The sequence below is a fragment of the Myotis yumanensis genome, unplaced genomic scaffold (genome assembly GCF_028538775.1).
Source record: "Myotis yumanensis isolate MYYU_CA2020_CCGP unplaced genomic scaffold, mMyoYum1.0.hap1 SCAF_23, whole genome shotgun sequence".
In the NCBI taxonomy this organism is placed as follows: domain Eukaryota; kingdom Metazoa; phylum Chordata; class Mammalia; order Chiroptera; family Vespertilionidae; genus Myotis; species Myotis yumanensis.
The window spans coordinates 9,462,130-9,487,628 of NW_027223774.1; the positions used below are offsets into that span (position 1 = coordinate 9,462,130).

General features: G+C 54.9%; 2 protein-coding genes across 4 annotated transcripts; one reads left to right on the plus strand and one right to left on the minus strand.

Annotated features, from left to right (window-relative positions):
- The first annotated feature begins 162 nt into the window (after positions 1–162).
- On the plus strand, positions 163–20,210 carry TEAD2 (TEA domain transcription factor 2). 3 transcript variants are annotated; one of them, XM_070402010.1, is made up of 13 exons: positions 163–224; positions 1,798–2,035; positions 2,526–2,590; positions 3,033–3,095; positions 4,855–4,866; positions 5,096–5,203; positions 5,304–5,362; positions 9,823–9,887; positions 11,254–11,402; positions 14,619–14,792; positions 17,118–17,279; positions 17,917–18,069; positions 19,048–20,210. In XM_070402010.1, exons 2-13 carry the CDS (start codon positions 1,804–1,806, stop codon positions 19,159–19,161), a joined length of 1,356 nt encoding a protein of 451 aa, XP_070258111.1. In that variant the 5' UTR covers positions 163–224; positions 1,798–1,803; the 3' UTR covers positions 19,162–20,210. The 3 variants fall into 3 exon arrangements, with proteins under 3 accessions (XP_070258111.1, XP_070258113.1, XP_070258112.1); XM_070402011.1 differs by lacking the exon at positions 163–224 and adding an exon at positions 230–264; XM_070402012.1 differs by lacking the exon at positions 4,855–4,866.
- CD37 (CD37 molecule) lies at positions 19,789–25,124 on the minus strand. The gene is made up of 8 exons (XM_070402015.1): positions 24,958–25,124; positions 24,770–24,842; positions 23,814–23,938; positions 23,647–23,721; positions 23,014–23,118; positions 21,759–21,992; positions 21,146–21,229; positions 19,789–20,177 (listed from the first exon to the last, which is right to left on the minus strand). The coding sequence occupies exons 1-8, from the start codon at positions 25,024–25,026 to the stop codon at positions 20,100–20,102; spliced, it is 843 nt and encodes a 280-aa protein (XP_070258116.1). The 5' UTR covers positions 25,027–25,124; the 3' UTR covers positions 19,789–20,099.
- Between the last annotated feature and the right edge of the window lie 375 nt (positions 25,125–25,499).

The following is a 25,499-nucleotide window of genomic DNA, read 5'->3' on the forward strand; positions in this document are numbered from 1 at the left end:
GAAGGTGCTACCATAACCCAGCTAGACTTCACCTTTCCTTTGCCAAAGCAAAAGCAAAAAAAAATCCTCCCTCCAACTGTCACCGTCGGATCCCCCTTCCCGCTGTCCGGTGTCCGGGCCCGCCCCCCCTCCGGTCCCTCCCACTTTTCCCAAACAAAGCTCCCGGGCAACTTTCTCCTGCGCAGCGCCCCGCCCGCCGCGGCTCCCCAGCCCCAGGCCGGGAGGTAGGAAGGCGCCGGCGGGAGTCGGGGATCCTGCTTTGGGGTGTGTGAGTTGGGGTGGAAAGTTACGTGCTAGGACTTTTAGGGGTGTGTGGGGGACCCCCTCTGAATTGCATGCCGCCTTCTTGTTATGGGGGGGGGAGCGGGGGGAGCTCGATTTCGCTTCGGACCGAGTCTGTGTGCGGGGTTGGAACTTTTGCCCGGGTTGGGGTGTCTGCTGGGCGTCTAAGTGTGGGAGTGTGGGCCTGGGCGTGGGCGAGGGCAGGGAACTTCGGCGGGGTGTGCGCGGGGTGTGCGTGTCTGCGCCGTGTGGGTTGGAAGCCAGAAAGGACCCTGTGCGTGTTTCTGGACCGAACTGGTCCGTGTGTGTCATCTGTGGGCGCCTGGCCCTCCTCGTGGAGAAAGGGGCCTCCCGGCTGGCAAGAGGGCGGGCTACGGAGCCTTCTAGAGCTCCAGTCTTGTCTCTTGGGAAGTTTGGGGCCTGGGGCGGGACATTCGGGGGGACCTTTCTTAGCCGGCTCCTCCGTCCCTTTGTCTGGCCGCATGGGGGAGAGCTGGGCTGGGATTCTGGCCTATGGGGGTCCTGACCGCCGCAGCGCCATTGGGCTGGGCCTGGGGTCTTTGTCTGCCTGGGCCGGGACTCGGGGTCCTGGCAGGAGGGGGATGGGAGCCTGGACTCTGGGGTCCTGGGAAAGCTGTGGGAGACGTGGAGCCGCCGGGGAGGCGGGATCGGACTGTATTGGAAAAAGTTTCCCCCTGTTCCCGGCCTCCGGAAAGTCACTGGGAAGTAGCAGAGTTGGATCCGAGCCCGCAGCGCAGGGGATGGGGAGGGCAGGGGCGGGGCCGGGGGCGGGAGGGGAGGGGCCCTGGCTGGCCAGCCCCTCCCCTTAGGGGGGTTGTGGGAAACTGGGGGAGGGGATGCCTGGGCCCTTTGTTCTGGCTCTCCTGATGGCAGGGCGCCCCGGACCCCCCCAACTCTGTGGTTCTGCGGGTCTTTCCTGGTCTCCACTTGAGTTTCTGCCCTGAATCTCTGTCCCTCTTCCCTCTGGGTCTCTGTCCCCCTCTCTCTCTGAGCCTCTGTGCACCACCCTCTGTGTCTCTGGCCCCCTCTTTCTGGCTCTCTGTGCCCCTCCCTCTGGGTCTCTGTCCCCCTCTCTCTGGATCTCCCTTTAGCCTTACTAGGGCCCGTGCCCCGTCTTTTCCAGCAGCTGCTGCTCACGTCCTAGCACCTGTTCTTGGGGTGGGAGTAAGATCTCACTCACAACCCTCCTCCCGCAACTAGGCCCTGACTCCTGTCTTCTTTCAACTAGTAATCCATGCCCACGTGACTGGCCCTCATGGGCCCTGTACATGACTATGGGGTCTTCAAGACTTCATCCCAACCCAGGCTCCCCTGGAAATCCAGAGGAGGACACTTCTCACCCTAAGCTTCCCCAGAAACCCAGCCCCCTTCTCCAGGACCTAGGAGTCCCAGCCCCAGCCTCCTCCCCCAGATCCCGGAGTCTGGACTCCCAGCTCCCCAAGCCCTGAGAGAGGGTGGGTCGGGGGAGCCTTGCTGAGCTCTCTGTTCTTCCAGGCCCAGATGGGGGAACCCCGGGCTGGGGCCCCCCTGGACGATGGCAGCGCCTGGACAGGAAGTGAGGAAGGAAGCGAGGAGGGCACCGGAGGCAGCGAGGGGGCTGGGGGAGACGGGGGTCCAGACGCTGAGGGTGTCTGGAGTCCAGACATCGAGCAGAGCTTCCAGGAGGCCCTGGCCATCTACCCACCCTGCGGCCGGCGGAAAATCATCCTGTCCGATGAAGGCAAGATGTATGGTGAGTCACCCCCTCCTTTGCCCGGGCCCTCATTGATTAATAGAAGATAACAAGCAACATTTATGGCTCCCGCATCGCCCCCCCGCCCCCCCCCCCCCCGCCTGGCCTATTGGCTTGTGCAAGAATTCGTGCACCGGGCCTCTAGTTGATTAATAAAAGACAACAAGCAACATTTATGGCGCTTTAAATCACATAAAAGCACTTCGTAGCCTCACAATGAGCACTTCGTAGCCTCAGGTAGGAGCTAGCATCCCATTTGCACAGGTGAGGAAACTGAGGCCCAGAAAAGCTACGTGATTTGCCTGAGGCCACAAAGCTACTGGGTGGCGGAGCTAGGATTTGAACCCAGGCAGTGTGGCTCCAAAACCTGCAGTTGTAACCAGCTTGCTGGGGGCCTCTGGGAACTCTGGCTTCTCTCTCCTTCCCTGGTGTCCTCTCTGTTGGGAAGTTCCGCTGAGGGGCTAACTCTGTTCCATCTTTGACCCCGCAGGTCGGAATGAACTGATTGCCCGTTACATCAAGCTGAGAACAGGGAAGACCCGAACTCGCAAACAGGTCTCAGGACCGACTCTGGGGCTGGCGTGTGGGACGGGCTGGTCTTCTCAGGGCCGTGCTGGTATGGGCAGGTTCAGGTTCGAGGGCGGTGTGGTTCAGGCGCTTTCGTCTGTCTTCTCAGCTCAGTACACTCTGTGCCTGTTTGGTATAGTTCTCTTAGCCGTTGTGTTGGAACCAGAGTAAGAGAGACTAAAGGAGCCAAAGAGAAGGACAGGGGAGGGGAGGAGAGCTGGGTTTGCTGGGTCTGGGGAAGAAGTCTTAGAGAGAAGAGTGGCCTGTATGGTCGCATCTGTGCTTGCCTGCTCCTGAGACAGCCGGCATGTTCTGCGTGTCATCTCCCGGGTCCCGGCAGCTCCTGGGGCACGTGGAGGGAGGCAAGGGGTAGGGGACGCAAGGGGCAAGTGACTCTCGCCTGAATCTCCTTCTTTGTCACTCTCTCCAGGTCTCTAGTCACATCCAGGTCTTGGCCCGAAGGAAATCGAGGGAAATCCAGTCCAAGCTCAAGGTAGAGACCAAAGCAGACATCCTGGGGGGGGGGGGGGGGGGGGGGGGGCAGAAAGAGGGCCCAGAGAGAGGGGGACAGGGACCCAGAAAGAGGGGACAAGAACTCAGAGAGGGTAACAGATCCAGAGGAGGGACAGAGATGCAGGGTGGGGGACAGAGACCAAGACATGGGCATAGATTCACACAGAAAGGGGAACAGAATGGGGGGAGCAGAAACCCAAGGTGGGGGTTAATGGCGCAGCAGGGAGTGGGTGGATGGAGACCATGGGAAAGATCCGTAGAGAGAGGGGCACAGAGGTCTCGCTTGGGGCAGGCAAGAAGAATGGGGTGTCCGGCCTCTCCTCCGGCGACTGCTGCCTCCCGCCTCCCTCCTCTCCCCTCCTGTCCTTCCTGTGCTCTTCCTGGCGCCCTCGTCACCCTTCCCTCTTGTGCTGTGAAGGTCTCCTCTTGGTCTCCTTCTGATCCATCTTCCCATTTCCGGTCCCTGTGCGGCCTGCCTGTTCTTCCTGTGCCCAGATATCGTCATGTCCTTCTGGAGCTTTTCACATCCCCTTTCTTTTCTCCATCCTCTGGATTTCCGGTTGGTTCCCTCTTGGCCACAGACCCTCATTTTCTACTCCTTACAGTAGGGAGTCTCTTCTGCCTCTTTCTTTGGATTTGGGGACCATCACTTCCTATTCCTTTTAAAAAATATATATATTTTATTGATTTTTTTTACAGAGAGGAAGGGAGAGGGATAGAGAGTTAGAAACATCGATGAGAGAGAAGCATCGATAAGCTGCCTCCTACACAACCCCTACTGGGGATGTGCCTGCAACCAAGGTACATGCCCTTGACCGGAATTGAACCTGGGACCTTTCAGTCCGCAGGCCAGTGCTCTATCCAGTGAGCCAAACCAGCTAGGGCCCTATTCCTTTTTTTTGTACCCAGAAGCCTCCCTTTCCTTTCTCTTTGGATCTAAACACCTTCCCTTCTGTCTTTTCTTTCTTTCTTTTTTAAAAAAATATATTTTATTGATTTTTTACAGAGAGGAAGGGAGAGAGGCAGAGAGTTAGAAACATCAATGAGAGAGAAACATGGATTAGCTGCTTCTCGAACACCCCCTACTGGGGATGTGCCCGCAACCCAGGTACATGCCCTTGACCGGAATCGAACCTGGGACCCTTCAGTCCGCAGGCCGACGCTCTATCCACTGAGCCAAACCAGCCAGGGCTTTTCTTTCTTTCTTAAACACTTTTTTTTTTTTTTTTTACTGATTTGAGAGAGAGAGAAACATCCATCAATAGCCTCCCAGGGTATGAGCCCTGACTGAGAATTGAACCGGCGACCTTCTGGTGCACGGGACGATACTCAACCAACTGAGCCACACTGGCCAGGGCTCTCTGGTCTTTTCTGGAGTTCACTGCTCCCCTCTGTCCTGTCTCAGCGAGGAAACGCTCACTGCCTATTCCCTCTGGGTTCGAAATTCTCATTTCCTGTTGCCTGCATATCCGGAAACCTTCACTTCCGGCGCTTTAATGACCTAGAAATCCTCATGACTGTCTTTTATTCTGGGCATTGGGAACTTCTTTCCCCTTCGAGGCCTGCCCCTCGCTCCCCCTCTCCCCCATTCCATAGTCACCCTTCATTTCGCTTTCCTCTCATTGCTCTGCTCAGGGTGGTGGGCTACAGGGGTTGGCAGGGAGGCAAGGTGGGGTGCCCAGGCCTCACTTCCTAAATCCTGTTTTCTTTCCTTCTTTGGCTCCCTCCCCCATGGGCAGGCCCTGAATGTGGTAAGTCCCTCTGCCCATCCTCCCACCCACCCCCTTACCCCAGACATTCATGAGGGGGGCAGGAGGGATAGGGGCTGTAGTGAGAGGGATTTGGACCCTCCCCAGCCCATTACCATGACCTCCCATCTCTGAGCCTCCCCGTGCTTACCCTGCCCACCCTGTCACTGTCCCCACCCTTGCTGTGTCCACTGGAACCCCCGTTAACATGGACCCTCAACGCTTCCTCCAGGACCAGGTTTCCAAGGATAAGGCTTTCCAGACAATGGCCACCATGTCCTCGGCCCAGCTCATCTCAGCACCTTCCCTGCAGGCCAAACTGGGTCCCGCTGGTCCTCAGGTGGCCTGGGTTGGGGACAGTGGGGTTCAAGGCTGGAGGGTTGGGGGGGGGTGGTTTCAACTAGGGGCTAACTGGCTGTCCCCCTTTGTCTCCTCTCCAGGCCTCTGAGCTTTTCCAGTTTTGGTCAGGGGGCTCTGGGACCCCATGGAATGTTCCAGAGTGAGTACTTTCTGTCCTGCATCAGCACCTGTCCCCCTCCTCCACTCTCTCCCACAGGCCTTCCTCACCACCCCCACCCGGCTCCCAGCTCCCTTGTGCACATCCATTCTGGAGCCGGGCTGTCTGGATTTGAGTCCCAGGCAGGAGGGTTCGGTGATGGTCTGAGAGGAAGACTAGGTCTGTGATGGGAGAGTGAGGGGGGGATGGGGCAGGAGAGTCAGGAGGAGGAGGGGTGGCCCTGGGGCCTGACTGGCTGAGAAGGAGGGAGGAGGCAGGGACAGCGCCTGGGCTCCGGCTGGTGACTGGGGTTGGTGGGACTGTCCACAGATGTGCAACCTGTGGGAGGAATGGGTTTGGGAAAAAATGAGCTCAGCATGAGACTTGATGAGTGTGAGAGGCCTGGGAGATGTCCATGGGGCCCGGCCGGCGTGGCTCAGTGGTTGAGCATCAACCTATGAACCAGGAGGTCACGGTTCGATTCCCGGTCAGGGCATATGCTAGCCCGTGCTGGATCCCCAGTAGGGGGCGTGCAGGAGGCAGCCAATCATTGATTCTCTCTCATCATTGATGTTTCTATCTCTTTCACTTCCTCTCTGAAATCAATAAAAGTTATTTTTAAAACAGTTTAAAAAAATATTCTTGGGAATAATGGCCTTCTGCTCAGATTGGCTGGGCCCCAGAGGCTCATGGGAAAGGCAGTTATAGGTCTAACTCCAGGGAAGGTTGAGTGGAGCCCCAGAGGCTCATGGGAAGGCTGGTTCTCATCCCACAGAGGTGGTTCTTGGGCCCGAACAGGGGTCCATCTCATAATCAGAAGGAAGAAAATGTCCTCAGAGGTAAATTGGAGTGTCCGTTTTAGCTATGAGAGAGCCACGAGGGTGACACGATATGTTTCTAGCTAGAAAGACAGAAATGGGCCCAGAGGCTCATGGGAAGTGTAGTTTTCAGCCCAGAAAGGAGCCAATGGTTCTAGGCTGGGTGTTGGTCGGGCAATGTGGCCTCAGGACGGGGAGGCGGGAGTGTTGAGAGTGTTGCCAAAGAGAGTCAAGTGACAGGCTGTGGGATCCAGGCTGGGAGAGAAGAGTTTGTCGGGAGGTGCTGGATGGGGGCATAGGAAGGGTCAGAACCAGTCCCCAGAGCCGAAGGGGAGGAGGCTGATCTGGAAAGGGGGTGTTCTGCACTGGTCGCGAGGGTTCCTCTTTTTATGGAGCTGATAGTCAACTTGAGGAGACGAGTGTTAATTAAATCATGGGCATAAACACACAATAGAAGAGTATATGCGATGTGGTGTGAAGAACTGCAACAGGGCCCGGCCGGTGTGGCTCAGTGGTTGAGCGTGGATCTATGAACCAAGAGGGTCACAGTTCGATTCCCTGGCAGGGCACATGCCTAGGTTGTAGGCTTAGTCCCCAGTAGGGGGCGTGCAGGAGGCAGCGATCAGTGATTCTCATCATTGATGTTTTTATCTCTCCCTCTCCCTTCCTCTTTGTAATCAATAAAAATATTAAGAAAAAATAGAACTGCAGCAGGCTCTGGGGTGAGGGAGAGAGTTCCAGGGAGTTTCTCTGAGGAGGTAATGCGGAAAGCTGAGAAGGACTTTGTCGGGTGAAGAATAAAGGTGGGAATATTTTAGGCAGAGAAAACAGTATGTGCCAAGGCCCTGTGGTAGGAAAGCGGTGAGTTTCAGGAACTGAGAGAAGGCCACGGGCCAGTCAGTCAAATGTTTACTGAGCAGCTATTACGTGCCTGTTACTCTGCTTCCATTGGGGACACAGCATTGAACAAATTAGAGATAATTTCTGCCTTCATGGGGCTTATATACTTGGAGAGGGGAGGAGACAGACAATAAGCATGTAAACAACTAAAGCATTAAAAGAAAAGAATAAATGTGGGTAATAAAGCAGGGTATCCGTGCTCTATTCATTTATTTTTAATTTTTTTGTATGTGCTCTCTTTAGACAGAAGTCAGGAAGGCCTCGGATGAGGTAATATTTGGGCAGTGGCCTAATGATGAGAAATTAAGTCGGGGGGTTGGGTACTGGAGTTTAGACTTCAGAATTGGGATGGCAAGTGAAGGCCGTAGGGAGCCAAAGTTGGAAAAGTCCCTGGAGTTTGTGTCTTTCTGATTTTTTTGTTTTGTTGTTGTTGTTTGTTAATCCTCACCCGAGGATATTTTTCCATTGATTTCTAGAGAGAGTGGAAGAGAGAGGGAAAGACGTGAGAGAAACACGTCGATGGGTTGCCTCCTGCACGAGCCCTGACCAGGTCCCGGGCCGGGGAGGAGCCTGTAACCAAGGTACTTGCTCTTGACTGGACTCGAACCCGGGACCCTTTGGTCCGTAGGCAGGCACTCTATCCACTGGGCCAAACGCTCTATCCACTAGGGATTTTTAAAATATATATATTTGTATTGATTTCAGAGAGGAAGGAAGAGGGAGAGAGAGAGAGAGATAGACACATCAGTGATGAGAGAGAATCATTGATGGGCTGCCTCCTGCATGCCCCCTACTGGGGATTGAACCCACAACCCGGGCATGTGCCCTGACTGGGAATCAAACCGTGATGCTCAACCACTGAGCCACACCAGCCGGGCTGTGTCTTTCTGATCTTGATCTTTGGACTCTTGACCTCTTACTGACCTCTGACCTCATCATGTCTCCTTGACCTCTGACCTCTCAGTCTCACCACCATCTCCTGGGATGCCCATATGTTATTGGTCTCTATGCTATCAGATAACTACCATCACTGGCCACGGGTGATTATTGAAATTGAAGTTAATGCAAATGCAATAAAATTAAACCTTCAATCGCTCAGACACCTGAGCCACATTCCTGCTCAGTAGTCACATGTCGCATGTTCAGGAGCCACAGTGCTGGGCAGCGCAGATAGGGAACACTTTCTTCTTTTTTTTTTAAAATACATTTTCTTGATTTTTTACACAGAGGAAGGGAGAGAGATAGAGAGTCAGAAACATCGATGAGAGAGAAACATCGATCAGCTGCCTCCTGCACATCTCCTACTGTGGATGTGCCCGCAACCCAGGTACATGCCCTTGACCGAAATCGAACCCAGGACCTTTCAGTCTGCAGACCGGTGCTCTATCCACTGAGCCAAACCGGTTTCGGCGGGAACACTTTCATTATCGCAGAAAGTTCTGTTGGACGCACTGCTTTGGATTTTGTGCTGCCTCCTCACCCCAAAGTTTGGTCTGACTTCTGGGCTCACCAGTCCCATTTCTGGGACTACCCCCCTCCTGACCCTTTCCTCCTCTTTCTCCAGATTTCCTAGTCTCCTCACCCAAGAGACCCCATTTCTGTTCTCTTTCTGCCATTTTGTGAGAGGTACCAAACTATCACCAAGATCCCAGGCTTCATGGTTGGGGCTGATCTGGTTTGAGCCCAGGCTCCACAGCTGTGTGACTGGGTGGGTCAGCTGACCCCTGTGCAAATGAGAAGAGCAGTAATCACACCTACCTCATAGGCTGTGAGGCTTTGATTAAAATGTGCACATAGCCCTGACTGGTTTGGCTCAGTGGATAGAGCGTCAGCCTGCGGACTGGAGGGTCCCAGGTTTGATTCCGGTCAAGGGCATGTACCTTGGTTGCGGGCACATCCACGGTGGGGAGTGTGCAGGAGGCAGCTGATCGATGTTTCTAACTCTCTATCCCTCTCCCTTCCTCTCTGTAAAAAAATCAATAAAATATATTTTAAAAAAATAAAATAAAATGTGCACATAGCCCAGCCAGTGTGGCCCAGTGGTTGAGCATCAACCTATGAACCAGGAGGTCATGGTTCGGTTCCCGGTCCGGGCACATGCCTGGGTTGTGGGCTGTATCCCCATTGCGGGGCCTCCAGGAGGCAGCCGATGAATGATTCTCTCTCATCATTGATGTTTCTATCTCTCCCTTCCTCTCTGAAATCAATAAAAATACCTTAAAAACATAAAATAAAATGTGCACATAATGTGCTGAGCTGGTGTGTGTGGGTCATTGGTTGAGTCACCGGTTTGATGCAGGCTTGATCCCCAATGGGGGGGGGGGGGGCGGTGTATAAGAGGCAGCCGATCCCTAACCCAAACCCTAACCTTTCCCCACTCTAAAAAGTAAAACTTTTTTTTTTTTAAATATATTTTATTGATTTTATACAGAGAAGAAGGAAGAGGGATAGAGAGTTAGAAACATCGATGAGAGAGATCGCTCAGCTGCCTCTTGCACGCCCCCCAGTAGGGATGTGCCCACAACCAAGGTACATGCCCTTGACCGGAATCGAACCCGGGACCCTTCAGTCCGCAGGCCGATGCTCTATCCACTGAGCCAAACCAGTTCGGCAGTAAAACATTTTTTAAAAAAATGCACATCATGTGCGAGCACAGGGTCCAGCTTGTCCTGGTGCCTCAGTAAAGGTAGCTGGTACGATTAGAATCCTTCCACCTGCTCACCCTCAGCTTCCTTTCTCCCTCAGTGTGAAGCCATTCTCGCAGACACCGTTCTCCTTGTCACTGACTCCCCCATCTACTGACCTCCCAGGTAAGAGTCTGCTCTCCACCCTCCCTCTTCTCCCGTCTCTCTTGTCAACCCTAATTGCCTTTCCTTCGACCTCCCATGGATCAGAGTCACATTCCTACTGAGGTCCAGCTCTGAGGCAGGGTGTGTGGAGGTATGAAAGGACGTGACAGAATTTGTCGTGGTTAAGAGCATGGCCTCTGTAGCCACACACGCCGGGTTTGTGTCCTGCCACTTGCTAGCCTAAAGGACATAGGGAGATGTATTACTCAAGGTTCTTTCAGCTGCAAGTGACAGAAACCCAAGTGAAGCTGGATGACAAAAACAACAAGGACAACAACAAAATGGAGTTTACTGGGTCAGGTTAACTGATATTTCAGGGGTTATGGCTTCAGGTATGGCTGGATCTAGGGGCTTCAATGGTAGCATCAGGACTTGCTTGGTTCTGCCTTCCTCTGGTGGCTTCATTCCCAGGCAGGCTCTGTCCCATTCCTTTTGGCAGCAAAGATGGCTTCCAGAAGTCCATGCTGATGTGGTCCTCACACTGATGAGAAATTACACCTAGGTTCCACAGATTCATCAATTAGGAATGCTTTTGGCTGCAAGTAACAAGACCCAAATGAATAGTGCCAGAAATAAAAAGGCTTTAATCAGTGGTTCTCAACCTTCGTCATGCTGCGACCCTTAAATACAGTTCCTCATGTTGTAGTGATCCCCAACTATAAAATTATTTTCGTTGCTACTTCATAACTGTAATTTTGCTACTGTTGTGAATCGTCATGTAAATATCTGATATGCAGGATGTCTTTTCATTGTTACAAATTGAACATAATTAAAGCATAGTGATTCATCACAAAAACAATATGTAATTATATATGTGTTTTCTGATGGTCTTAGGCGACCCCTGTGAAAGGATCGTTTGACGCCCCCAAAGGGGTCGAGACCCACAGGCTGAGAACCGCTGGCTTTAATGATTCCACATATCAAAAAGTCTGAAGGCGGGCTGCTAATGTGCTGGCTCAGCACCTCAGCGATATCAGGACTAGCATCTCTCTAGGTCCTTGGCCTCTCTCTTCCTGTCCCAAGATGACTGTTGTGACTCCAGGCACCATGTCCCAAGCAGGACTTGACCAGAACCAAAAGCTTTCTCCTCCCAAAGTTCTGTCTTTTTCATTCAGGAAGAAACTCCTTCCCAGAAGCCCCCGAGCAGATTTCCCCTAACGTCTCATTGGCCAGGACTGTGTCACATGGCCACCTCTAGCTGCAAGGGAGGCTGGGAAAGTGAGTATTTAGCTTTTTCAGCTTCTAAGTGGAGGCAGGCAAGAGAGAACAGTGCTTGATATATTCCATAAATGTTAGCAATTTTTATTATTTGTTCTTCTCTCTCTAGGGTACGAGCCCCCCCAAGCCCTCTCACCCCCTGCCCTGCCCCCACCTGCCCCGTCACCCCCAGCCTGGCAGGCTCGGGCCCTGGGCACTGCCCGGTTACAGCTGGTGGAATTCTCGGCCTTTGTGGAACCCCCGGATGCAGTTGACTCTGTAAGTCCAATTTTGGGATAGTTGCTGGGGGTGTTTTGGAATGCAGAGGGTTATAGGAAGGGAAAGCATACAGTAGTGGTTCTCAAAATAGCATCTATCAGAATGACATGGAGGGCTTGTTAAAACACAGATTGCTGCCCTAGCCGGTTTGCTCAGTGGATAGAGTGTTGGCCTGTAGACTGAAGGGTCTCAGGTTCGATTCCGGCCAAGGGCACATGCCCGGGTTGTGGGATCGATCCCCAGTAGGAGGAGTACAGGAGGCAGCCAATCAATGATTCTCATCATTGATGTTTCTCTCTCTCCCTCTCCCTTCCTCTCTGAAATCAATAAAGAAATATTTAAATATATATTTAAAATAAGACAAAAAAAACAACACACACACAGATTGCTGAGTGTCACCCTCAGAATATCTAATTCAGTAGGTTTAGTGTGGGGCCTGAGAATTTGAATTTTTTAAAAAAATACTTTTTTATTGAGAGGAAGGGAGAAGGAGAGAGAGATGGAAATGTCAATGATGAGAGAGAATCACGTTGGGGATCCAGCCCACAACCCAGGCATGTGCCCTGACCGGGAATCGAACTGCGATTTCCTGGTTCATAGGTCGACTCTCAACCACTGAGCCATGCCAGCTGGGCGAGAATTTGAGTTTTTAACAAGCTCCCAGGTGATGTTGATGCTGCTGGGACCACATTTTGACAACTCTTAGCATAAAGGAACAGGAAGGTCATGAGGTTGTGGGTTGGGAAGGTCAGAGAAACTCTAAGACATCATTTATTCATTCATCGAACGTTTCTGATTGTCTAGTGTGCACCAGGCTTTGTGGTGGATTCTGGGAACTTGGGGAAGCAGATCTTGTTTCTAGTCTTGAGCTTTTCCTGGGCCAGGAAGGAGACAGATGCCACATTCGCCTGGGCAACACCCAGAGACATCATAGAAGTTTCTCACTCATGTAACATTTCAGCGTCGGTGTTCAACAGCAGCCTTCCACCCGGTGATTCGGGGAATCCAGGCTTTTTCCATTTTGTGGCGCTGCCATTTTCTAGGGCTTCAGAATTTGCTACTGGATTCTCTGCATCTGGCTGGCAGATGGTGGAAGGGAAAGAGTGAGGAGGCTGTATGGGTCTGGCTTGGAAGTGGCAACGAGCAGGTCTGCTCACATCCCATTGGTCGGAACTTAGTCATGTGATCACATGTAACTGCAGAGGAGTCTGGGAAATGTAGTTTAGCTGTGAAAAGGCACTAGTGCGGTGATGGCGAACCTATGACACGCGAACTCATTTTTTTTGGTTGATTTTTCTTTGTTAAATGGCATTTAAATCTATAAAATAAGTATCAAAAATACAAGTCTTTGTTTTACTACAAATACCAAAAAATTTCTATATGCGACACGGCACCAGAGTTAAGTTAGGGTTTTTCAAAATGCTGACACGCCGAGCTCAAAAGGTTCGCCATCACTGCCCTAGCGTTTGTGAACCCATTGTCTCTATCACAGCCACATAAACACCAATTATTGTATACAGTAGTTTTGGTAAAACCCAAGTCAAATCGGGTTAAAACCCTCCCGTCTCACTTGGAGCAACGGCGGAAGTCCTTTCAGTTGCCCACAAAGTTATGAACCATCTGACCCTCAGTCCTGCTCTGCCCTTACCTCCTGCACTCTCACCCTTGTTTGCTCAGCTCTGCCCACACTGGCCTCCATGCCCTTTCTCAAACACGCCAGCCCACTCCTGCTTCAGGGCCTTTGCGTCTGCTGTTCCTGCTGCCTGGAATGTGCTTTCCCAGATATCCCCATTCTGTCCCTCCATTCATTCAGGGGGGACATGAGCCTAAATACTCACTTTCCCAGCCTCCCTTGCAGCTAGAGGTGGCCATGTGACACAGTCCTGGCCAATGAGACCTCAGTAGGAATGTGACCCTGATCCATGGGAGGTCGAAGGAAAGGCAGTTAGGGTTCTGGCTTGATTATCTTCTCAGGTTGGTTTTCCCAAACCACCCTATTGGATATACTAGCTGTCATCACTCGCCACTCCCTTACTATGCTTTATTAGGACTTTTCTCATAGTGTGCATGACTCTCCAAAATTTGTATTATCCATAAGATGATTTGAAATTTGTTCTGTCTCTGCCAGTAGACTGTGAGCTCCATGAGGTCAGGGACTTTACCTGGTTGCCCTGGGACCCAGAGTAGTATCTCTACACAACAGATTCTCAATCGATGTCTGAGTATGTGCTGGGATGGGGGAAGCACAAGCTTTTGTGGGTGTACAGAGGAGTCATTCTGCCTGGAGAGTCAGTGAAGGCTTGCTTCCCTGAGATGACAACATGTGAGTTGGGCTTTGAGGGTTACGTAGGAGTTTGCCATGTGCAGAACTGGGTGCTTCAGGTACAGAGGTAGAAACAACATTGAGGCTTTCAGAGAAACAAAATAATGAATATGGTGGGAAGCTGGGGAGGCTGTGGCTATTTGGGCAGGAGCTGGTTCTGGAGGAGCTGGCATTGCCAAGCTCAGGGACCCAGACTTTGTCCTGGTGATGGGGCACCTGGAGGTGGTAGAGAGAGCCCATCTGCATGTGATCAGTGGAGGCTTCCAGAAAGAGGCAGATTTGGATGACCTGGAAAGATGGAGGAGGATTTGTGTCAGAAGAAAAAATGGGGAAGATTTCAGGTTATGGACAAGAAGTGATAAGAATGGGAACAGAGAGACAGTCTTAATGTGGGCTATGTGGATTCCCATCCACCCTTCCATCCATTGATGGAACCTTTATGAACAACTATTCAAAACATGGCCCGGTTGAGGGGTATGGTCTTTGTGCTGGGGGTGCTGGGGAGCCATGGGAAAATTATGAGCAGGGGAGGTCAAGGGTCAGCTCTGGAGCCATATGACTGATGAACTGGGGAGGAGAGATGGGAGGCTGGGAGGCCAGGCAGGAGGCTGGGCTGACAGTGGGAGAGGACAGGCCTATGAGGATGGAGAGTACGGGACAGGGCGGAGAGTCGGGCAGTAGGGACAGGGCTTGGGGACTGAGGTACTATGGGAATGAAGGGGCTGAAGAGAGTAGAGACAAGCCTGGGAGTTGGGCCCAGGGTCTGGGTGGACAGGGCGGAACCGCTAGCAGGAGCTCTGGGGGTGGCGACAGGGGTGTGACATTGGCTTCGGCAGTGCGGGCCGGGGGTCCAGCCCATCTCCCACTCCTCACCGATGGCTCTTTCTCCCCAGTACCAGAGGCACCTGTTCGTACACATCAGCCAGCACTGCCCGAGCCCCGGAGCTCCCCCGCTCGAGAGCGTGGACGTTCGGCAGATCTATGACAAATTCCCTGAGAAAAAGGGGGGTCTGCGGGAGCTGTACGATCGTGGGCCCCCTCACGCCTTCTTCTTGGTCAAGTTCTGGGTGAGTTCTGCCCCCAAAACCAAAGTGCTCATAAGCCCCATGGCCGCCCAGCTCAGGTCTCTGGCTCTACCAGGTCAGCCTGGGCCTTGCCGCTCCTCATGGCTGAGTATCAGCTCCCTTTGCAACAGGAGCTCCAGGGAGCTTGGTCCCCAGGGCGGGATGCATGGGACCCATGCAGGCGTAGAAATAGGACTTGGAACCCCTCCCCGCACCCCCCCCAGATCCCACTAGACGTTGCCACACCAAGTCATGTGACTGATACAGCCCTTGGGATTGGGTTGTGTTGTTTCAGATTTCCCTACATCCCACCTGCCCACACTATAGCCTTGTTGCTAGGGAATGTCCTCCTCCCCTTAGCAAATGAAGTTTTGGCGAATTTTGGCCTCTAAGAGGGGATGCTACTTTCCACCAGACCCTGTTGTTAGAGAATGTCTGGCCTTGAGGGTACCACTGAAGGAGCTGGGGGATGGCTTTGTAAGGCCCCGTATTTACTGAACAATCATTTATTGAGCACTTACTATATACAAAGCCCTATGCCAGGTTCCATATAAATAATTGTGGGTCCATTTGGGTCTTTCTTAGGCCTATTTGGTTTGGTGTCCAGTACAGTGGCTGATGCTATAGGGGTTCAATATAGGTGAATGCTTGGGGTGGGGTGTTACCTCTTGTGGTAACCAGGGCAGTGGAGGGATCTAGTCTCTGAGAAGGAAGCGTGCAGAGGGCCTGAAGTTTGCTGGCCTTGCTGGACCCGTAGCTTCTGCGGTTACCAAGGGTTCTAGCGTGTGAAGTGGAGCCCCGAGATGGCTCTGGGGATGTGTTTCTGAGGCTGTAGGCATTGCTAGGGCTTAAGACGGGCCGCACCAGGTGCCAGGGGTAGAGAGCGGCCCATAGGAGCCCTGCATCTGAAGGGATGGAGACGCCTTCAGTATTTGTCTGGCTTCACAAGCCCCAGGTGCTGGGGGGATGGATGGAGTCAGGCCTCGAAGGACCTGGTCAAGCTGGTAACTCAAGTTAGGGAGAGGAAGAGGTCTGCCTCCCAGGAAGGTAGGGTGACCAAGGGGCTCCGGCCAAAGGTGCTATGAGGTCTCGGACCCCCACCTGGCATAATGATTGTCTGCTCACTTGGCCACTGGGACATGAGGGGTCTGACCTCTGAGAATCAGCTGAAAGGGCCCCAGAGGGTGTTCTGAAGAGGAGCCAGGCTCCGTTGCTAGGAAGTAGCCCCTTGTCTTAGCAACCAGGGTTGCTAAGGGCTCTGAGGTAGAGCCTCCGGTTGCTAGGCAGTAACTCCCTCCTTAGTAACCAGGACCTTGGAAGAGGCTGAACTCTTGAGTTGGGGGCTTCAGAAGCAAAACTGTTGAATAGCAGGGCTCCTGGGGGGGGGGGGGGGAGGTGGCTCACTGGGCAGAGAGGGCCAGGATCATTCTGGGGACTCAGACTCCTGAAGCCGGCACACGGAGAAAGTGAGGTGGGAGCCGAAACCGGTTTGGCTCAGTGGATAGAGCGTCGGCCTGCGGACTGAAGGGTCCCGGGTTCGATTCCGGTCAAGGGCATGTACATTGGTTGCGGGCACACCCCCAGTAGGAGATGTGCAGGAGGCAGCTGGTCGATGATGTCTCTCTCTCATCGATGTTTCTAACTGTCTATCCCTCTCCCTTCCTCTCTGTAAAAAATCAATAAAAAAAATATTAAAAAAAAAAAAAAAGAAAGTGAGGTGGGCAGCTACGGGGCAAATGGGAGAAACCAGGCCATGGGCTCCTTCTAACAGAGTTCCTATTTTATAAGAGTTTCCACCGTTTATTTATTTAAAAAAAATTCTTTTTTATTGATTTCAGATAGGAAGGGAGAGAGAGATAGAAACATCAGTGATGAGCCCTATCTGGTTTGGCTCAGTGGCTAGAGCGTCGGCCTGCGGACTAAAGGGTCCCAGGTTCGATTCCGGTCAAGGGCACATGCCCGGGTTGTTGGCTCGGTCTCCACTGTGGGGCGTGCAGGAGGTGACCGATCAATGATCATTGATGTTTCTATTGCTCTCTCCCTCTCCCTTCTGCTCTGAAATTAATAAAAAGAAAAAGAGAAAAGAACAAAAGAAACATCAATGATGAGAGAGAATCATTGATCGGCTGCCTCCTGCCTGCCCCACACTGGGGATCAAGCCCACAACCCGGACATGTGCCCTGACCGGGAATGGAACTGTGGCCTCTTGGTTCATAAGTCAATACACAACCACTGAGCTACACCAGCCGGGCCGAGTCTCCACCATTTATAAGGGACGTCTATAAGGGATGTCTCCCCCAACTTAACCTGTGTCTCCCCATCCCCCAGGCGGACCTGAACTGGGGCCCGAGTGGTGAGGAGGTGGGGGCCGCTGGCAGCAGTGGTGGCTTCTATGGTGTGAGCAGCCAGTACGAGAGCCTGGAGCACATGACCCTCACCTGCTCCTCCAAAGTCTGCTCCTTTGGCAAGCAGGTGGTGGAGAAAGTGGAGGTGAGGCTGGAGGGGTGGAGCTCTGGGCGGGGGGGCACCCAGGCACCTGGCACTCTGGGGGTGCAGGGTAAAGAAATGGACCAGGAGCCACGACAGCTCAGGCATTGGGGTAGTCTTCATGGTGGGGTGGGGGTGGCCCAGCCTCTCTGGGGGTTTAATGCACAGGCATAGAGCTAATGTGGCGTTCTAAAGTCACATGTAAGGGTCGCTTTGAGGGTTCAAAGGTAATGTGTGGGACAGAGATGCAAAAGATTCCTGGGAATGTGGAAGAGTTCACAGGACCAGGAGGCTCAGTGGTCACAGTTGGGTTGCTGAGGACTTGCTGGGTCTCAATTTCAAAGGTTATAGAGTTTGGGGATCTCATTGAGGGGCCTGGAGGGCTTGAGGGTACCTGGGATCAGAGGAGTTCAGAGGTCATGGAGGGTTCAGAGCACGGCTTTGAGGGGCTGGGGGTGTCTCTGGTTTGCAGGCTCAGTGATCCTGAGTTGGACACCTGAGGGTTCAGGCCTGTCTCCGGTCACTGCAGATGGGGCAGTGGGGAGGGAAGATGGCAGTGGGGGGTGGGGTGGCTGGGCTCCTGGGGTGACCCCTGTGTGTCTCAGTCACCGTCCTCCCCACTCCTCTGCACCTGGTTCAGACGGAGCGCGCCCAGCTGGAGGACGGGAGGTTCGTGTACCGCCTGCTGCGCTCGCCCATGTGCGAGTACCTGGTGAATTTCTTGCACAAGCTGCGGCAGCTGCCCGAGCGCTACATGATGAACAGCGTCCTGGAGAACTTCACCATCCTCCAGGTCAGTGGTTCTCAACCTTCTGGCCCTTTCAATACAGTTCCTCATGTTGTGACCCAACCGTAAAATTCTTTTCGTTGCTACTGCATAACTGTCATGTTGCTACTGTGATGAATCATCATGTAAATATCTGATATGCAGGATGGTCTTAGGCGACCCCTGTGAAAGGGTCGTTCGACCGCCAAAGGGGTCGAGACCCACAGGTTGAGAACCGCTGCTCCAGGTGATGCACTGAGGCTGGGCCGCGGGGGCCCGGGTGTGGAGGGCGGGCCCACCACAGCCCCACAGCCCCAGACCCTCCCACCTGGGGGACTGACACATTGGGGACCCTGCAGTTGAACCGTGGCTTAGGGCCATGGTCGGCAAACTGCGGCTCGTGAGCCACATGCGGCTCTTTGGCCCCTTGAGTGTGGCTCTTCCTAAGCCTTAGGAGTACCCTAATTAAGTTAATAACAATGTACCTACCTATATAGTTTAAGTTTTAAAAATTTGGCTTTCAAAAGAAATTTCAATCGTTGTACTGTTGATATTTGGCTCTGTTGACTAATGAGTTTGCCGACCACTGGCTTAGGGGATCCCATAACCCAGGGGACTGATGGGGTGGGGACTCCACAGCATTCTCATGAGGGACCCCCCTTCCCTGGGGAACTGACCTGGAGGAGTCATGGTGGGTCCTTAGCTGAGGGGACCTTCTGTACAGGGAACCTAACCTTAGTCCAGGAAACATGATTGGGTGGGATCCCTTTGACCTTGAGGAATGTGCTGGGCGGGGGACCTTTCACCTGGGGATGTGACGTGTTACCTTGACCCGGTAACACGTGATATACCATCTGATGCGAGGCCCTTCGCGGGCATGTTGAGCATCCCCTCTGCCTGGGACCTGTGACGTGGTGGGAACCTTTTCCTGGGGGCCCCGTGATGACTGAGGGTGGGCACAGGGGTCCCTTCTAAGCACAAACCCCTTCTCTGGCCCCTTGGCAGGTGGTGACGAACCGAGACACCCAGGAGCTGCTGCTCTGCACCGCCTACGTCTTCGAAGTCTCCACCAGTGAGCGGGGCGCCCAGCACCACATCTATCGCCTGGTCAGGGACTGAAGGGGGACCCCGAAAGTGGCTCCCCCCAGAATGGACCTCCAGCTTGCCTGAGGCCTCTTATTTGGAGAGGGGGCTGCTCCTGTCGGAGGGGACCTTGCAAGCCGGGCTGCGACCGAGGGGAAGGGATGGATCCTGATGTTGGGACCTCATGGGTGTGGAAGGACCAGAGCACCAGGGACTGGGGACCGGGTACCCTGAGGGCACAGCCCTGGCCTCTGTCTCTACCAGGGGCCCTCACCCCGCTCCGTCTGGATGTTTGGGAGAGCCCTACTTACACATTGGCTTGTCCTCTCTTTGTTTTTCACCCCCCCCTTTTCCCAATCTGTCTCCCCTTACCACCCCCGCCCTGTGACCCCGACATCAAATACTGAAGGTTAACCCTTTCTGTGCAGGGCCAGGTGGGCCCTGGAAAATTTTTTTTTTAATATAACAGATATTTATAAGTGGGTGTTAGGGTCGTGACTTTTTTCTCAGCTGGGCAAGCAGTGTGTGTGTGTGTGTGTGGGGGGGGGGTAGCTTTTTAATGTCTCCCCTCTTCTACCCGAGCCAGGGCTGGCCTGAATTGTTCAACACCATCCCTCCCGCCCCAAACTGTGTTGGTTTGTGTTTTGACAGAGGATAAAGCTATTTTACCAAAACGTAGGGGATTTATTTGAAGTTTGAGTGAGAAATAATCTTGTGGGCGGTGGTAGACTGACATGAGTCATTGAAATGAGGTATCTTTGGGGACAGGAAGTTGGTGGTGGGAAGCCCCAAGTCCCACGAGAGAGGTGACAGCAGGGGGCCCCGGCCGACACCTGGGTCCCCGGGGGAATGAGGAGGCAGAGGGCTCAGTGCCTGGGGAGAACTGGGGTTTAAACAAATATTTACAGGCCACAGGGAGGTAAGATCCCAGGGTACTCGAAGGGGCAGGGGCGGGACTTTAGGGGGGGCGGGGCCTATCGGTACCGGGCGAGCCTGTCGTAGACTTGGTCCAGGTTTCTGCACAGGAATATGGAGAGCGTCATGAAGCTGAGCTATAGAGAAAGGAGACGCTATCAGAGAGGTCGAGGGGGGTGGCGATGAGAGGAAGACGGGGTGGTGGGGGTCCTAAGGGAGGAAAGTCAGGTGGTGGGTCCAGAGAAGGAAATGAGACCTAGAGTTGGGTAGGGCGGGGCTGGAGGGAGAACTGGGCCTGGTTGTGAAAGATGGGGTCCAGGAAGGGCGTTTAGGGGAAGAGAAGAAGAGGGGGGGAAGGTGGAGCTAAGGGTAAAAGGGCAGGAGGTCATGGGTAGGTCACCAAAGATGCTGACCGGCCGGGAAGTGGGAATAGGTCGGGGTAGGAGGAACCAGCTGCGTCTAACGCAGGTCTAGAGTCTGGAAAAGTAGTGCGATCTGGAGCAAGCCCTTTATTCTGGAGGCTCATCTGTCTTCCCCTCTGCCTCCGCCTCCGCGCCCGCGCTCCCGGTCTCAGGCTGTTCCTCGTCTTGATCCCAAAGCGGCCAGGGCCCCAGGGCCATGGGCAGCTTGCCCTGCGGGGCCTTGTCCCCCCAGTTGGGGCAAGCATCCGCCATGCCCCAGCCACCCCACAGACTGCCGCTACGCCCGCCGCTGCTCAGCGCACCGCCTCGCCCGTTGCCGCCATCAGCGCTCAGGCCCGGCCCTGGGCTCGAACCCTCGGCGCCGGGCCCCGGCGGCTGGGGTTCCCGGCGGGTTGCTCTGCGTGGCAGGAGCAGGCTCAGCCCCGCCACACTCACCTGCCGGGGAAAGGGGAGGGGCATTGCGGCCAATAGCAAGGGGCTGGTTTGCCGAGCAAGGCCAATGGGAGGCTCGCGATGGAGAGCGGGGGCGGGACTATGTCCGGGCGTGCAAGCCATCAGCTCGCCGAGGCTAGATCTCGTCCCGGGCGGAGCGGCCGAGAAGCCTGAATGGGCTGCGTGCAATTTGGGGCGGGGCTACCTAAGGGCTGTGCAGCCAATCGCGAGTGAGGCTGGGACCCGATTACCTCGAGTAGACCGACGCCCAGGCAGATGCCCACCACGGAGATGAGGTTGTTGTGCAACCACTTCTGCAGGCTCCGCGCGCAGCCCTGCGAGTGGAGAGAAAGGCGAAAGGCAGGGCTTTTTCTGGGGTTCGCTCTCACGCCCCTGTACCCCAGTTAACCAGGCTTCTCTCATCTCTTCGCTCAAAACAAACCTCCCCAGGCATCGGCGCTCCAGGTCCTCCTCCTTCTCTTTAGGCCCCACCTTCCCCAAGCACCCGCCACTGCCCTAACTGGTTTGGCTCAGTGGATAGAGCGTCGGCCTGCGGACTGAAGGGTCCCGGGTTCGATTCCGGTCAAGGGCATATACCTTGGTTGTGGGCACGTCCCCAGTGGGGGGTGTGCAGGAGGCAGCTGATCAATGTTTCTAACTCTCTATCCCTCTCCCTTTCTCTCTGTAAATAATCAATAAAATGTATTTTTTTAAAAAAGAACCCGCCACGATTTCTCGTAGCCCCACCCTCCCGCCCGCAGGGTGAGGTCCCGCCTCCGGTGGACCGTACCTCCTACCCCCCGCTCCCCCCGCCCCCCCCCCCCCCCACGTCCTACCCCAGCCTTAGGCCGCGCCGCTTCCCACCTCGCGATAGGTGCCGCTGTTTGCAGGGACGGCGCACACGTCTGCGCTGTGTCTGGGCCGCGCCAGGGGCCCCCCGCGGCTGAACTGGGGGAGGGAGGTCCTATCCAAGATCGCCGAGTGGTTGGTCCCCGATGAGTTAGAGCAGGAGCAGGGCACTTGGAACTCCGACTTGTTGCTGCTCAAGCTGGGGACGCGGAACCAGTCCTGAGGAGAGTTCCAGCCGCAGCAGCGCAGCTGGGAGAGGGACAGGGTCAGAGGGGCCCGGGCGGGAGGGAGGCGAGATGGTTGGGGGGCCCGTGGTCGGCAAACCGTGGCTCGCGAGCCACATGCGACTCTTCGGCCCCTTGAGTGTGGCTCTTCCACAAAACACCACGTGCGGGCGCGCACGTACAGTTCGATGGAAACTTCGTGGCCCATGCGCAGACGTCGGTTTTCGGAAAGGAAATAGACGAAACGAGTATACAAGACGAGTGTGGATGGGAGGGTTGGAAGGGGTCGACCTCAGCGAACGTACCTCAATCAGATTGAGGACGTTTTTAGCAAAGGCCAGCTTAGGAGCACCCTAACGAAGTTAATAACAATGTACCTACCTATATAGTTTAAGTTAAGAAAATTTGGCTCTCAAAAGAAATGTCAATCGTTGTACTGTTGATATTTGGCTCTGTGGACTAATGAGTTTGCCGACCACTGGTTTGGGGGATCAGGGGACCGGGTCATGATATGAGGTCAAGGTGGGAGCAGGGGGCCGAGTAGTGGGTGCAGGGTGGGGGCTGTGGGCTGGGCTGGGGTCACGACAGGGTCAAGGGACACCAGGGGAACATGGGGTTGGGAGAGACGAATCACGGGGCGACGTGGGTCAAGGGGAGAAGCTGCAACATCACGCTGTGGACCGCAAATTGGGTGGGCAGTGCATTCAGCCTTAGTTAGGGAGCAGGTGGATGGGGAGGCGGGGCCACAAGAGTGACCAGAGAACAGAGTCGCACGTGGGCCGGGTCCCGTGGGACCCAGAGTCGCTAGGGGCAGGAATTGGGGTCATGCTAGGGCCTTGGGGGTGAGGGCCGGTCCTGTCGAGGCAGAGGGCGGGGCCTTTCCAGGGTCTGGAGGGAGCTGGGGAACTGGGCCATAATGGGGCCAGTTATGGGATCATCGGAGGGCGGGGCCCCAGCGGGCGCGGCGGGAGTGGGGTGCGCAGGTGGGGGTACATTCGGGGCGGAGCTAGAGGGCGGCTGCTCCTCCCGGAGGGGGCCTCACGCACCTGGAACTGCACGTAGTCCCAGCTCTCCTCCGCCGCGGACTTCTCCGGGTCCGAGCGGTAGTTTTGGATCGTCTCCTGCACGAGGTCCTTCACCTTCCGCTCCAGCTGAGAGGCCGAGAGTGAGGCTGGACGCCCACCTGCCTCCCCCCCCCCCCCCCCCCGCCCCAACCCCCATCTGCGCCGACCCCAGGGGTCCCTGAGCATCGGTTCCTCCCTGAATGGTTGTTACCTGTGTCTCTTCCTCAAAATCGTTCTCTGCCCGTTTCTACCGTCTTTCTGGCTCTCTCATCATTTCCCACCATTTCTCCTTAGGTCTCTGTTTCCTCCTCAGAGCCCGTTTCTCTGCGTGTCGCTCTCTCCTGCTTCCCTCTGGATCTCGGTCTCTCTTCTTCCCTCCGTGCGGGTCTCTGCCTCTCCTTGTCCCTACCTCTCTGTGTCTCTCGCTCTCAGTCTCTGTATTTGTTCTGTCCTCGCGGCTGTTTCTCTCTTCTGCTTCTCTGTTATTTTTCTGTCGGTCCCTGTCTGCCTTTGTTTACGTCTTTTTCCACCCCACCCCCTCCAAGTCCACCCACTAGCTGCGGAAGGGGGTGTGTGTGTGTGGGTGGGGGGTTGGTGGGGAGCAGGAAAGCTTACCCGGATCTTCTGAGTGGAGATGAGGATCCCCAGGGTGATCTGGGTGACAAACAGGAGCAGCAGCATCCCAAAATACTGGGGGGCAGAGTGGAGAGGTCAGGCTGAGCCCCTGCCCAGGGGAGGGGGGAGTGGTCCTAGGGATGGAGAGCGGCCGGGCGGGCACTCACCAGGCCTAGGAGGCAGCGCAGCTCCTTCAGGGCCCCCACGCAGCCCAGCAGGGCCAGGCCCATGGTGAGGACCCCTGAGATGGCCAGCGCCTTGGACCAGATCTGCAGGGGCATGAAGGACAAGCCTAGGGGAGGAGAGGCAGCCACACTGAGTCTGATGTGCACAGCGCCAGGCAGCCCCCAGCCCCATCCCCACCCACGCCCACGCCGGAGGGAGCAGTGTCCTGGGGGCTTCTTTCTCGGCTCCTGGGCCTCTGTCCCTCTCCTCTGGGATTCTCTTCTCTCTCTGAGCCTCTGTCCTCCTTCCTCCCTTCAGCTCTCAGCCTCTCCTTCTCGCTCTCAGTCTCTCTCCTCCTCCAGCTCCTTCCCACTCCCCGAGGTTTCAGCCCCATCACTTGTTCTGCCAACATCGGATGAGTCACTTTAACCTCCCTGAGGCCTAGGGGGTAATGCTATCTATTTCCTGGGGTTGCTTTGAGGGACCTGGGAGCTACGTGTTCAATCCAGTCCTCAACCCAGGGCAAACGCATGAACTAGGAACCATGAGGAGTTTGGCTATTACCCCATTATTATTTTCCTATTATTATTATTAGTGTTATATCTGTGTTACTTCCTTGCTGTGTGACATCCAGTACGTGACTCCCCCCGCTCTGAACCTCAGGAAAGGTTTGTGGGGAGGATCTGATGGGCGTTTGCACAAGGTCTGACCCATAGGAAGTGCCTAAGAAATGACTATTATTGTTCTGAGTGGTCTGTCCGCACAACTGTCTGTCAGAGGAACACACTGAGGCTTGGAGTGGCATAGCAGTGGCCAGCTTTGCAGGGCCTGGGACCTGCCTGCAGAATGGGCACCGAGGGGCTCTCTGGGGCAAGGGAGGCCCCAGGAGGCCACTTGCTGGAAGGTCGGGTCCAGGCTGTTCCAGGAAGGCCCGCCCCGACCGCCCTGGCCCCCTCACCCACAAATGACACGAAGCTGGTCTTGTCCACGAGTATCCAGATCCCGAAGCAGAAAATCAGGCTGCCTAGGACCTTCAGAGAGGAGAGGAGAAGGTGGTGGTGGGCAAGTGGGGATACGAGGTGGGGTGGGGTGGGGCGGCGACGGCGGGGCCCGGGGCCCAGGCTGGATAGCTATGAGACAACTTACGAAAAAGAAGAGGTTGAAGACGAAGAGGAGGTACTTGATGAGGCTGAGGCAGCTGTCCTGGGCCGACATCGTGGCCTGGAGGGGTGAGTGACCAGAAGAGGAGTTGGCAGTGGGGAGACGGGGAGACAGAAGCCTTGAACGAGGAGGAGAGGCTGAGACAGACAGAAAGGAAGAACACAGAGAAAGAGGAAGTGCCAGGGGTGGAGCCTCACACCCTCCCTCTACACACAAAGTGGTTTTATTCTGTCTCCGTCCTTGGCTCCCTCACCCGCCCCACCGGGACCCACACACACACCAGTACCTGAGGGGCCTTGGAATTTGTGGACACCAAGGACACGCTAGGCCCTTCCTCCCAGGTGTCCATGGCGCAGGCTGGGGGACCCACAGGGACTCCTGATCCTCTTGTAACCACTTACTCTGGGCACCAGGACCCCAGGCTGGCCCCGGACAGCAGCCGACCTCACAGACACTCTGACCTCATTGCCTGCTGAGCTCTGCCATCTCTGCATCTGTCTCTGTCCCCACTTCCCAGCCTTTTGTTG

Bases quoted from the DNA above. Each gene is read 5' to 3' on its own strand.
- TEAD2 (XM_070402010.1), top strand. From the start codon at position 1,804: ATGGGGGAACCCCGGGCTGGGGCCCCCCTGGACGATGGCAGCGCCTGG. The intron at 5,204-5,303 runs GTGGCCTGGGTT...TCTCCTCTCCAG, and splicing joins TGGGTCCCGCTGGTCCTCAG to GCCTCTGAGCTTTTCCAGTT. The intron at 18,070-19,047 runs GTCAGTGGTTCT...GCCCCTTGGCAG, and splicing joins AGAACTTCACCATCCTCCAG to GTGGTGACGAACCGAGACAC.
- CD37 (XM_070402015.1), bottom strand. From the start codon at position 25,026: ATGTCGGCCCAGGACAGCTGCCTCAGCCTCATCAAGTACCTCCTCTTC. The intron at 23,939-24,769 runs GTGAGGGGGCCA...CTCCTCCCCTAG, and splicing joins CAGCTTCGTGTCATTTGTGG to GCTTGTCCTTCATGCCCCTG. The intron at 23,119-23,646 runs GTAAGCTTTCCT...TCGGCCTCTCAG, and splicing joins TCTCCACTCAGAAGATCCGG to CTGGAGCGGAAGGTGAAGGA.